Below are 14,123 nucleotides of genomic sequence, written 5' to 3'. Positions count from 1 at the left end.
CTTGAACTCACATCGGTCTGAACCATCTGACAGCGCTGGGCTCTGATCCGCGTCACAAACCCGAAAACGTCCACCTTTCTCTCTGCACCCATCATGTCCAGCATTGCGTCTATCACGATAAAGGTGCCCGTCCTGCCAACACCCGCACTGAGAACAACAGATGACAATTGGTTATTGCAAATCATAGACCTTCAATAAGCAAAAGAACACATACTTCTATTCAAAAAGTCTAGGGTCAATGAGTTTTATATTGCAAAATAATATATTTTATATTAATATGAATATATATATATATATATATATATATATATATATATATATATATATATAAAAAATCATAAAACTAGTTTTAGAAATGAAGATTTATACAATATCTGAAAGTTTAAACTTAAGCGAAAAAATAGGCTTTCCATAGATGTATGGCTTTTAAGATGGGACAATATTTGACTAAGATACAACTATATGAAAAGTAGCGTATTCTCTGTTTTACTCGTTCATAGACGACAGTAAAGCTTATTTACCTGCAGTGAACCATTATGGGTCCAGCATACTGTGGGTTGCAGTTCTTGACCTTCTTTAGGAACTTCAGCATGCCAATCGGAGTGAAAGGAACCCCAAAATCAGGCCAGCTGGTGAAATGAAACTGTGTGACCAGCCTCTGAGGCTTCTTACCGGAAACATCCCCCACCTGAACACACAAAAGAGCTCACAATCACACACAGTTCAACGATAACTCACTGCTTATTAGAACAGCTATTACACACTTTCTCATTATAATTCAGGAAAGGCTCATTTCGACACAAGAGGGAGCTAGAACTTCTTACTATTGTCACTGAGCAGGTTTACATTTACACCAATATACTGAGGGAAAAAAATCTGCTTATTAAAATGACCCACAATATGTTGATGATACTGCTTTTTTTATTCTTGGGGTTAAGAAAGCTGGATATCTCCCACATATTGAAATGAGCTTTAATGAGCAGTAAAGGTCTGTTACATATACCACAGATGAACCACAACAAATTGACAAAAAGCAGATTCAGGATTTTTATCTGCCAAATCATCTACTTAACTTTTTGTCATCTAAACAATAGAAATAAATAAATAGAAATATATAACTTGAAAAAAAAAAAACTTTTAGTGCGAAAATGTTAAAGTTAAAAAAATAAATATATATTAAACATAAATAGAAAACTAGGGTTAAAAAAGCAGCTAAATAGAACAACTGAAAACCAAAATCAATATACGTTATCTCAAAATTAAAAACAAACATTAATTCTTAAAAATTAAAGATTGTTTAAAATATATCTGCACATTTTACAGAGTCAAATTTAAGACTTTTAAAGGCCATTATGAATGAAATTTCAGACTTATCCAGGGATAAACACTAAAGATTTTTCTAGTGGCCTGTTTGGGATAGAAGATATTTCTTAGCAACATGTTTTAAACAACATGTCATAACAAAATAACACTAGTTGTATACATACATAAAATATAACGAATTAAAACAAATGAACTAAGTCTGTCCAGGTCAATAGCCCCTTTCACACATTGACATCTTTAAATATCCGGAAAATTACCGGTACGACTTTACCGACTTTAAAAGGCTGTTCACACAGGCAAGAAGGTTCTGGAATTTTTCCAGAAAAGACCATTCACACATTCATTCCAAGATACCAGTAAATTCTGAAATCATTAACCAGAAATGGCCTCTAAATGGCTGCGCTTGTATATGTAAACATAAGTGGTCGGGCTATTGTTGATGCTTTTATTTAAAATCTTTACCATTCATGCAGCTGCTTTGTCCCGAAGACATCCATAGGCAGATGCGCAAACCGCAACTAAATGTTTATACATTTGACGACATTACAAATTCTGTGGATGAATAAGTATTATTTTTTATTTCATAAGATGTGAAGTTGATTGACTGTTCTGATTGGCTGGAGTAGATGCCTCACATCATCGCGTTCTAATCGTGAACATGCTCTTTCTGACAATTTTCCTTCTGCATTCACACAAAGCAGCAAATTACCGATAATGTTATAACTTCTCTTTCCAGAAAATTGCTGGAATTAATTTACGGTATCTTCAAAAAGGGCCTGTTCACAAATGATCTGAGAAAGGACTGTATGTGTGAAAGAGGCTAATATCTTTACCATATAGTAGATGGTCTATAAATACATGGAGAACTTTTAAACAAATAGTATTGTAAGGAAGACAAAACATATTAGTAAATAGAGTTTTGTTGGTGATTGGATGGGTGTTGACCTGATTGGGTAGCTTTACATGGACATGGACAAGAAATTTAAGCTCTGTTAAAATTGATTTAAGACCTACAAGACTATATTTCGTTGAATAGAACAATTTTTAATGGTTAAAATTTTATTTTTGAAATGTAAGACATTTAAAGACCCCTCGAGCACACTGAGTATATAAATAACACTAAAATATACAGCCTAAATTCACTAATATTTTATTAGTACACAATATTATATCATAATCATATATTTTATTACATATATTTGATTATTAAAAGCTTACATTCAGGCCGAAAAGAGTATAAAGTGCAAAAATCTAGCTAGGATGATTAGCTTATGCTTAAACCCTTAGTTTGGTTAGGAATGTGCATGTAAACACAACTCTCATGATGATTTTAATTAAGTTTTACCTGCTGAATGCAGAACTTCCGGATGGTGTAGTCAACCAAGATCATCGTGTCCTCTACCGACACGCGGATGTTTCCGTAAGTCCAGCATCCCTGGTCAGGCCAGTATTGAGCACATTTACACTGCGGACATGAAGCACAGTCTATCACAATCATCATACATCTTTATTAATGGCCATCATTCTGGAAGTTGCACTCTAAATCCATTATGTGAGACCGCGATAAGAGCCGAGGCCGTAAAAATCACAGGATCAGCTTACGCTTATTTGACACTAGATCACAGCGAATACATTTGTTGCGGCGTTTACCTCTTTCCGCTCCTTCAGATTGGTGACCATGACGATGGTGGCAGTGTTTTGCTCCCAGATCATCCTCCAGTAGTCATTGACTGTCTCTTCTTTTGGTCCTGCCATCACAAATCTTCAGTTAACAATTGTTTAAAAAAATAAACAATAATAATAATAATAAATGTTTGTGAAGTTTAACGGAACTGATTTTGATTTCACTTAATTTTGATGGTTCCTTTACACATTTTGTTGAATTTAGGTTACGTTGCATCTACATGCCAACTAATTCTCAAAAGATTAAAAGTAGACTGTTAGGTTCAGGTTGGGGTTATTGTTCATGTAAGTTGACGTGTACTTGCAAACTTTCTTATAGTCAGTTAAACGCGTTGAAGTGGTATCAACAGATATTAAGCAGACAGTCTACTAATACTCAAATGAGAGGTAACTGGATGTAATTGCAATGCAACATTTAGCCAACAAAATATGCAATAGGGACCATCAAATAAAGTGTTACCCTGATTTTTATTAAAGTGATTTGTACCTTGTGCAGCAATGAATTTGTTTTTCTCCTGGTATCCCTGATGATAAAGCAAAAAGCATGAAAAAGTGACTTCAATTTAAATATAATTCAACAAATATTATTAAGGATTTAAGCATGCATGATCCACATTAACAGGCACAGAAAATATTTCTAGTTATTTTAGTTGATTATGTCCAATTAAAACTAATAAAAACTAAATAGTAGTGCTGGGCAAATATTATTCTCATAAAATGCGAATGTGTCTGTATTACACACTTACCGGCCACTTTATTAGGTACACACTACTATTGGGTTGGTCCCCTTTTGCCCTTAGAACTGCCTTATAATCCTTTGTTGCATAGATTCAACAAGATACTAGAAATATTACTCAGAGATTTTGGTCTATATTGACATGATAGCATCACCCAGTTGCTGCAGATTTGTCGGCTCAAAATCCATGATGCGAATCAATTTTTCCAATTTCTATTGTTCGATTTTGGTGATCTTGAGTGAACTGTAGCCTCAGTTTCCTATTCTTATCTGACAGAATTAGCACCTGGTGTGGTCTTCTGCTGCTGTAGCCCATGCACCTCAAGGTTAATTGTGTTGTGCGTTCAGAAATGCTCTTCTGCACACCTCGGTTCTAACGAGGGCTTATTTGAGTTAATGTTGCCTTTCGATCAGCTTGAACCACTCTGACCATTCTCCTCTGAACTCTGGCATCAACAAGGCATTTGCACCCACAGAACTGCTGATCACTGGATATTTTCTCTTTTTCTGACCATTCTCTGTAAACCCTAGAGATGGTTGTGCGTGAAAAACCCAGTAGAGATCAGCAGTTTCTGAAATACTCAGACCAGCCCATCTGGAACCAACAACCATCTTCTCCATTCTGATGCTCAGTTTGTACTATTATGTATATGTTACACACACACACACACACACACACACACACACACACACACACACACACACACACACACACAGAAACAAAACTAAACAAAAATAATTTGTTACATTGATATTTCAATTTCTATCTACTGTCTATCATATGCTTGTATATTTTATAGCTAAATATTAATAATCATTTTCTTAAATATATGCATGCATGTGTGTATTTATATAAACTCACTCCACCCTCTTATATAAGAGGGTGGAGTGAGAAGATTGTGTCACGCACTGAGGCAGGCATTGTGGCGAAACGTCTGTGTTTTGTATCTCATAAGAATGTAAAATAAAGCTATTTAAAGTCATTATTTAACGTGTGCGAATGATGACCTTCTCAATGAGATTATCAACAAAATTAACACACCAAAATTTTTTAAAACTGTGAGTGTGCAGTGCAGACTTCAATACTGTATTTATAGTACCAATATAAATATTTACAGTACACATTATGTCTTTTATTTTGGATTAATTAATTTTTGCCCAGCACTACTATATAGACATTTACCAAAAAAAAGAATTTAAATAAAAAAATGAATAATAATAATAATAATAATAATAATAAAATGCCTAAAACTACATTAAGATTTGATATAAAAAGTCAATATAAACAATATACGAAAAAAATAAAAATAGACTATTATTAGGAAACTTAAAAGTATGTCAGCACTGTCTTACATTTATGTAGGAAGCGTTGATATAGTCTGAGTCAGGAACACCCTCCAGAGAGGTCAAATGAACTCTAGAATGATCATCTGAGGAGGAAAAGTGTGAAAAACAGCAAAAGACAGCAGAGAAAAGAAAAAAATGACAAATTAATTATGCAAGGTTAAGCCTCACAGTATTAATACTACTTTTATTAGTTATTTTCACACAGTGATGTTCATTGTAGTATGTACTTCTACTAAAAGTGTGCTTTGTCAGCTTTGGTTCAGAGATGAATATGGGAAAGTCTTACAGGGCAAGATGTTGACATATCTGTTCTTCTCCTTATTCTCCTCCTTGGAGGCGGCATCACATGAGGCTTGAATGGGACACACCGGCAGCGCCTGCAGAGAACAGACAAATCCTCAAAGATCATGAGAACATGACAGAGAGTTTCACACTAACAAAAGTGCACTATATTAGAGGAAACTTGTATTTTAAAGGCCCCTGAATATGAACTTTTGCGCAGTTTAGATATGAATAGAGGGTGAGATATACTGAGTAGCTCCTCTTTAAAACAAAAACAGCCAATAGCATTTGGTCTATGCTAATAAGAGTCATTGAGGGTGTAGCAATAGTTCTTTCTGGTTTGATGTGGGTAGCTGGATAAAACAATACATTTCGATGCTTTCATCTATATGCTGGGACATGTGAAATTTAAAAATGGTGACTTCACAGCAATTTTTTTACTTGTTTTACTTAAATTGATCATTCATGAATACAAGATTTTGAAACTAGCACCTCAATTGAAACAAGCACCTCCTTTAAAAAGGAGTTTACCATCTATAGAGAGCCTTTAAAAATAATAAAGAATGAGAAGGCAAAAAAATTATATGATCTGTTTAAAGAATATGGTTTTATTTAAACACTAACAAAGTTCATTTCTGATATGCTTACACTGTGTGTTGATTTATTTTAGTTATTTTATGCATTCTTATTGTTTTGTTTGTTTGAATAATGTTACAGCTAATTATTTAAATCTTTGTATTATGGTCATTTCCCAGTCAATTTGTGAAAGATTTCAATGGAATTAAAGGCTGATTTATACTTCTGCGTTCAGTGATCTGCGTGACCCATGGCACCTGCCTTGCGTGTAGCCATGCATTTGTACTTCTGCTTGCTGTTTGTGTTGCTCTGCAATAACACTTCCCAAACGCTAGCTGACGGTAGGTTTTTATGTTCCTCTGTGTCATGTTTCTTTGTGGGTATTTTGTTTTTCTGAACGCTACAAGTAGCTAAAACCGGCGGACGCAACGTCAATAGTAAGGTAAACACAAAATAACAGTTTCCAACTGAAGCTCCTTGACTTGCCATTTGTAAAACACTCACTCCAACAAGTTCACGCAGCTATAGAACTTGCCCACACTCGTCACAGCTACCAAGCAGACCAATTACAGAGCTTGTGCCACGCGTCATTGTGACGTGTATCAGGTGCGCAGCGCCAGCATCGGCGTCAGCCACGGCAAATGCTATGCGAAGGCTGCGGTGGAGCATATGCATACACTTGACGCAGAAGTAAAAGACAGCCTTAAATCAGCCTCAAGTTTGGTCTAAATTACTATTTTTTTCAAAGGCAAAGAAAGTGTAGCAATAGTCTAGAGTAGTCAACATTTGAAGTGAATCAAAAATGCTTTTCAAAATTGTCCTGGACAAGAATGTGAATTGTTCACTAGTTTAAGGACAACGGTGATGAAAGGTTAATATTGTTAGTTATATTCTTAGATAATGTTTAAACAATTTTACTTTTAAAAGTGCAAAACCAACCATCTTCAGCTGTAACTCTTACCATATGGAAACTATTGAGAGGCTCCATGAGCAGCCGTTGATGATAAACAAACATTCCATTGGAATCAATGGAGTTGTCGCAACTCTCTCTCTACCTCTATGGTTCTACGAAGACTACATAAACTCCCTCCAGTATGAGCCAGATGAGAAGCAAAGTGTGGAAAACAGCAAACAATAATAGCTTGATGCTCACAAGGCTCTTCCCAATTGCCGACTGTCGGCTTGATGTGTCCAGGCTTAGAAAAACATGGAAAATTTCAGATCAGCACTGTCAGATATTGGTTATTATTTTCTTATATGAAAGTATGTGGGTCTCTCAGTTATATGTAAACAAGTGACACATTATAGTTGCATCCTACTGGGGGCAGGACGCTTTAGATAATATGATTGGTCAGAAAATCTGATAAGCAGAAGTGCTTTTCCTTATTAGTGGAAGTGAGTTTATATATATATAGTTTTGAATGGTCATAATTTTGTGATTGATTTAGAGCATATTAGATTAAAGTTAACCTTAAGGCTAATATATTGACAAAAATAACTTTAATTTTGATTTCAGGGGGACTTTAAATGGCATAATTAACAGACGGTTAAACCAAGATAATAATCCATTAATTCCTGAAAATTTAGTGTTGATTAGTGCACCTACATTGAATTCTTCCCGGAAGAGTTTATTGTCGTCAGCCATTCGACGGTTCATTTCCTCCTCCAGCTTGTCGACAGGAAGAGGCGGGTACTTCCTGTTGGTGCTTGGAGAGCGAGCCAATAACGGTACACTCTGGAGTTCTGTAAGATGGTGCAAGGAAAAAAAACATAGGGTGGAGAAAGAAAAATAGAAACACGTCCATCAGTGACAAAAGCTAAAAGGAGTTTTTTTTTCAATGAAACAGTTTTAAGAATGACTTGCAGTTTATCACCACTGTGTAGCAGATTACCAGCAGAGGGCAACAAAGTACAATTCAAGGAGAAAAGCTCTCATGCATTACAAATCACTGAATCATGATGCAAAATTTAATTTGCAGCTAGTAGTGAATCCAACCTATTAATCAAATGGATTTTAATGTCAACTTTATTATATTTGATACAAAAAGGGATAAAAATAATTCCAAAAACAACCACAGATATACAGTACAATGTTACAGCTAGCTAATATAAATTTAATTGCTCTTAATTTGTTTAATTATTTTTATTATTAAAATTAACATAAAATTAAATAATTATTAATAGTTTAGAATCTCAGGTATGTAAAATATAAATCATATATTATAAATTATATATTAATATAATTAATATATAGTTAATAAATAAATACATATATAATAATTAATATATTCTAAAACATTCTAAAAATTTATTAAAAAACTGTTTTTTATCTAAACAGAAAATTAAAAAGATGATTTTATATAAATTGTAGGTCCCACTTTCTATTTAGAGGCCTTAACTAATATGTACATAAACAGGAATTAATAGTTTGTTACAATGTACTTATTGTGTAAATACATGTATTTACTGTGTACTTATGCTTGATTAAATACATGTATGTAATTACATCTGTAATTAACTTCTGTAATTACATTTGTAAATACACTGTTGACCATCCCTTACACCTTAACCCACCCTTAAACCTACCCATGCCACCAAACCTGTCCATAACCCAACCTCTATCCCAACTCAAAAGCACCACAAGTGTTCTCAAATACATTATAAACACAGTAAGTACATTGTATTTATTTTTTGATGCAAGTATATTGTAGTTAAGGACACTTAATATAAAGTGGGACCAAATTTCATATAATATAATATTATATCAACATGGCAAGAAATCTTAATTCTGTAATATTATAGTATTAAAGTAGTTTATACGTAATATATTTTAAAAATTAAAATTTTCTTGTGCAAAATGTTATTTGAATATATTTTTTAATTTAATTATTATTACATTTTTTTAATTATATAGGGGCTGCATGGTGGCGTAGTGGGGAGCACTGTCACCTCACAGCAAGAAGATCGCTGATTCGAGCGCCAGGTCAGCAGGCATTTCTGTATGGAGTTTGCATGTTCTCCCTGTGTTCGCATGGGTTTTCTCTGGGTGCTCCGGTTTCCCCCACAAGTCCAAAGACGTGCGGTACAGGTGAATTGAGTAGGCTAAATTGTTCGTAGTGTATGTGTGCGAGTAAGAGTGTATGGGTGTTTTTTCTGTGATGGGTTGCAGCTGGAAGGGTATCTGCTGCGTAAAACATTTGCTGTATAAATAGGTGGTTGATTCCTCTGTGGCGACCCCATATTAATAAAGGAACTAAGCCGAAAAGAAAATAAATGAATAAATGAATGGAAGGAATTATTTCTCGTTTTCATTTCGTTTAATTTCATTTGATGCACTAAAATAAAAACAAAGTTAACAATATGTACACATGTTTTTGTAAAAAAAATTAAAACACTTTTACAAAAAATACAAATTAAAAAGAAACAAAGAAATAAAACTAAAATTAAAAAATCTCCATTGGCGTATCAGTGATGGTGAAATAACTCACCTGTGTCGTCAGCTCTGCCGTTGGTCAGGCGGAAGGAGTTGGAGTGGCTCCCTGCCTGCTTGTACTTCTTAAACCTGCCACAACAGAGCCCAACAAAAAGCCAATCATTACCATGGCAACTGGACAATTGATGCCCGCGGCCCCTGCTGGCGACGAGGCTTTCCTGATGAATGGAGCTTTCTCAACACTTTCTCTACGACTGTGCTGGTTCTCTTGTGCTCCAAGTGCTTCTTGCTCATGACTTTGTCTTTATGTTTTTCTCAATGTTGCGAGCAGTTTTTGTACCAAATGGAGTTTGTAAATAGGGAATCTTACCTGAGCATGTAAAGGATGATGATGATGAAGACAATGACCAGCAGAGAGGATAAGGCAACCATCACTGCCATGATCGCTGTGTCATCTGTGTGCAGAAGATAAAATAGTTGGCATCTTCTAATAGGTTGCACAATATATGGCTACAAGCAGGGTGCGAATTATACATTGACAATCAGTGTTTTTTCTTTTTTTAATATTGAACCAACTTTATATATTTAATTCAATTACATCTAATTTATTAATCAAACTTGTTGGGCTCTATTTTGACGGTCCATGCGCAGAGCGCAAAACGCAGGACGCAAACGCTTTCAGGGCATGTCAGAGCGCGTTTTTGCTAATTTAAGGATGGGAAAATCCGCTTTGCGCCATGGCGCATGGTCTAAAAGGGTTGAGTTTATTTTCTTAATGAGTTATAGGTGTGTTTTGAGAATAAACCAATCAGAGTCTCATCTCCAATTACCTTTAAGAACCAGCTGCGACGCGCCATAAGCGCATTTGCTATTTACAGGACGTAAAGTAAGTCTAAGTGGAAAAACTGAGCGTTTCACTAGCAAACAGTTAACAATTTTTTTAACAGTTCAATAGAGCATCTACTGCGTGAGAATGAGAAATAATCTATCTACTTTCACTTTCGCTCTTGGATAGGGAAACCTTTACGCACAGACATCAATTAGTCTACAAATAATTAATTGCATTTGTTAAGCGCAAATATTCGTTTCAAAACTATTTCTATATTCAGTTCTAATTTCCAGCAAACGAATAAATGAACAATAATAACAAAGTGTGTTCAAAAACCTGAGTTATATCCTAAAACACATGCTGTGCCCCATATGGTCTAAAACCTGCAGGTGGGCAAATCTAAGCTTGTTTTTAATAAAACAAATATAAATATGGATATAATAAATAATACTGCTAATAATAATAACATTATACAAAAGCAAAATGTTATGAATGAACTGAAAAAGCCTCCCGAGATGAAGACATAAAAGCAAAGATTTTTCATATTTTTGTAGGCTAGAAAATAATATGTTTTGTAATATTTTAATCCTTTATATTTATATCCTATATCTATTCTTATTATATCCTATAAATATCCTTAATATTTAAATTTTTTCATATGTAAAGATATTCGCCTATTGCTCTCTTGTGCGTATTAAGCAGTGTTTAAGTGAGGCGCAACTCTGCGCCGGAGTTTAGACCGGGTTTGTTTTGGTCTATTGAAAAATCTATTTTAGTTTCTCAAATAAGCAACGCGCCAGCGGTCCGCCTCAGAATGCCTTCCTCTTTAGACCAGAACGCCTATGGGCGCACATATGCGCGCTAATGCATTTGCTATTTAAACAGCGTAGCGCAACGCCTCAAAACGACTCTTGCGCCAAGCTGAAACTAGCAAAATCTATTATTTTTATTATTAATATAGTTTAAGATACAAATCAGGGCAGACCCCCCCCCCCCCATAGATCTTGTTTGGATGTCCTTCAGGGGGGCATCAAGCATTAATTAGGGGGCCCCAAACCCCTGAAATTCGCACCCTGGTTACCAGTAAACTACATTAAATAAATAAGTAAATAGTTCACTTAAACTTACCTTGCTCTTCACCTTTATTGAACGAGGAAGGGAAAAACAACAACAACAACAATAGATTAGATAATGAAAACTATAAACACAATTTTTCACAAATAGGCCCTTTTTCCACCTGGTAAGAGTGTTTTTTTTTTTGTAATCAATTTCTTTGGTAATCACTTCACAAGTGGTCAGCTAAGACAAGTGGTCGCCGTAAACTAGCTTACTGCAACTCTAACGTGGGATTTTTAATGACAACCTCAGCACCTCGGTTTATTGTCTCATCCGAAAGACAGCGCTCACTGAGCAGTATAGAGTCCCCATCAATATACTGGGGCAGTAGGACCCACACAGACCACAGGTTGAGCACCCCCTGCTGGCCTTACTAACACCACTTCTGGCAGCAACCTAGCTTTCTCATGTGTTCTAATATCCAGGTACTGACCAGGTACAGCCCTGCTTAGCTTCAGCGGGTGACCATGTGAGAGTTGCAGAGAGCTAGCTGCCGGCACATAAGCCTTTCAAATACGAAAGCAATCCAATCAAATGAGTTTTTCAATTACCTCTGAAAGCTGTATCAGAACGTGTAATTAGCATTTAGTCAATATGAGAGGTAGGTAAAAAGCACATGTCACATGCTTTAACATATCAGACATTACTGAGTAAACCTCCACCTTTTAGCATTCTCCAGATTTTCCTGACATTCAAAATAAGAAAATATATCAGAACAATCACAAATAAAATGCATAACAATATACAGCTCAACTGTTTACTATAAATGAGCAATTTAAAAGTGTGTCTGCCATGAACACAACTTCTGACTTTTCAGCGCATTAGGCAATGTGGTTACATGTCAAAACGCATCCCTGAAACCAAGTAGAGAAGACATGCTGTTATTTTTATTTTATTCATGGTAATATTTATTTTTTATTCCATGACTTTCAGAAGTTTTTTAATTTTGCTTTCTCTACTTAGTAGTGCACAGTCCTGTGTTATATTGTCAATTTATGCTGTTACATGTAGCACCTTGGTCCTGGAGGAACATTGTTTCGTTTTAATGTGTACTGCACTGTATGTTGTTTAAATGACAATAAAGCCAAATTGACTTGATTTGACATCTTTTCATGTTAAACATCACATTTTTCTTTAATATTGGCCCTATAGTAAAATATCCAATTCACTTTTAAGAAGAAAATAACACAAATACAGTGCGAAAAACTAATAGCTCACGTATTTGCCAGTGTGTACATCGAGTGTTACTGGCACATTTAATCTAGTGCTACACAATGAATATACCATTTCAGCATTGATATCGCAATGTGTGAATCTGCAATAATCGCATCGCAGTAACTTCAATTTCAAGTTGGGATTAACTAGAAACCACAGCTCAGAACACAAGATATGTGGAATTGTTGCAAAGTTTAACTATAATCTAATATGAAAGATTTTATTATGCGGATGTTTTAAAGGCCTGTGACTGTAAGATTTCAACGTAATTTAAAACCATTTGAACACAAGAAGGTATAATGTACAACGTATAAAGAAGATTAATGATGTATAACTATTAATTATAATAAAGACCATGCAATGTTATTTTACATTTAATTACTGAATTTTATTACTTCTAATACAGTTAGACTCCATCAAAACCCACAAAAAAATTTGTTTACTTTATTTTTATCCTTCTGTTTTTTTTAATTGTGCTTTTATTTATTTTATTTAGTATAATTGTGTATATTTAATGTAGATGCACTCCTGTACAAATCATTCCAATCAATATAAAATTAGAAATTCTTTTCAAATAGGGTCATTTTGTGAAATTATATTTATATCTCAAAATATAATCGCAGAAAAAAACAAATATTGCAATGTCAGTTTTTTCTCTAATATAGTGCAGCCTCAATTTAATCATTAAAAATTCTCTCAACCATGTTCTTGGAGGACCGCCAGCTTTGCACATTTTGCATGCCTTCTTAACCAAACACACCTGATTCAGATCATCAGCAGACAAAGTAGACATGAAAAACATGTAGTGCTGGTGATCCTCTAGAAACGTGGTTGAGAAACACTGTACTGAATTACACTTTTTAATTTTACTAGCCTTTTAATTACACTAAAGTATTTTCCTGTGAGTGATTATGCTTGTGTTTTGAGTGTCACTTTGTGACAGTTTCAATGTGCCACTGAATTACAGACATTATTAAGCTTAACTGATTAATTGATTGTTATTTAAATGACGATCAATCATTTAAATGGTAAAAAGAAAAGAACAGATGAATGGTACCTTCTGGCTTGTTGACGTCAGCAGTGGTGGCATCAGCTGGGGTATACGGGGTCTCCGTCTCGGGCTCTGAGGAGGACTGGGTGGATGTGGGATCAGGCGTTGGCGTCCCTGCTGGAGCCAAAACGGTGGTCTGGTGATCTCCAGTTTTGTTGGTGGTGAGAGACGGGGATGCGGCAGTTGGGGTTGGCGGTACAGGTAGCACCACAGTAGGGATGGGCACAGCTGGAGGAGGGACGACTGGAGGAGCAGTGGTAGCCTCTGGGGCCGCAGTACCCTCAGAGTCATTGAAGGCTTTTGTTGCAATAAGTTGTGGGGACGGTGTGGATGTTGGAGCGGCTGTTGGGGATCCATTGGTGACTATGATTAGGGGTGTCGTGGGAGGATGGGGTGTAGGTTTGGTGGTCTGGACCGCACCTAAGATTGAGATTTTTAAGCTTTAGAATATATACATTTAATACAATAAATTCATGAAGTAAACAGCCTTCATTAATGGGAATCTGAACCTTTTTTTCACAAATAGCAATAT

At 35.3% G+C, this 14,123-nt stretch overlaps 1 protein-coding gene across 2 annotated transcripts in view; it reads right to left on the bottom strand.

The window, feature by feature from the left end:
• Nucleotides 1-14,123, bottom strand: part of ptpra (protein tyrosine phosphatase receptor type A) — a 60,675-nt gene that overhangs the window by 10,412 nt on the left and 36,140 nt on the right. The window contains exons 4-15 of one of the 2 annotated variants that reach the window (NM_131888.2): nt 13,598-14,011; nt 11,338-11,349; nt 9,751-9,835; nt 9,436-9,509; nt 7,554-7,690; nt 5,376-5,466; nt 5,096-5,172; nt 3,494-3,530; nt 2,974-3,071; nt 2,669-2,788; nt 522-688; nt 12-147 (exon numbers count right to left, since the gene is read on the bottom strand). In NM_131888.2, coding sequence (NP_571963.2) covers nt 12-147; nt 522-688; nt 2,669-2,788; nt 2,974-3,071; nt 3,494-3,530; nt 5,096-5,172; nt 5,376-5,466; nt 7,554-7,690; nt 9,436-9,509; nt 9,751-9,835; nt 11,338-11,349; nt 13,598-14,011 — 1,448 coding nt within the window. The remainder of the gene's footprint in view (nt 1-11; nt 148-521; nt 689-2,668; nt 2,789-2,973; nt 3,072-3,493; nt 3,531-5,095; nt 5,173-5,375; nt 5,467-7,553; nt 7,691-9,435; nt 9,510-9,750; nt 9,836-11,337; nt 11,350-13,597; nt 14,012-14,123) is intronic. The other variant, XM_021468747.3, reaches the window with a different exon arrangement.

Source organism: Danio rerio, chromosome 21, assembly GCF_049306965.1.
Source record: "Danio rerio strain Tuebingen ecotype United States chromosome 21, GRCz12tu, whole genome shotgun sequence".
In the NCBI taxonomy this organism is placed as follows: domain Eukaryota; kingdom Metazoa; phylum Chordata; class Actinopteri; order Cypriniformes; family Danionidae; genus Danio; species Danio rerio.
Note: the sequence above shows the minus strand (reverse complement) of the source record. Positions and strands in the feature narration are given on the sequence as shown.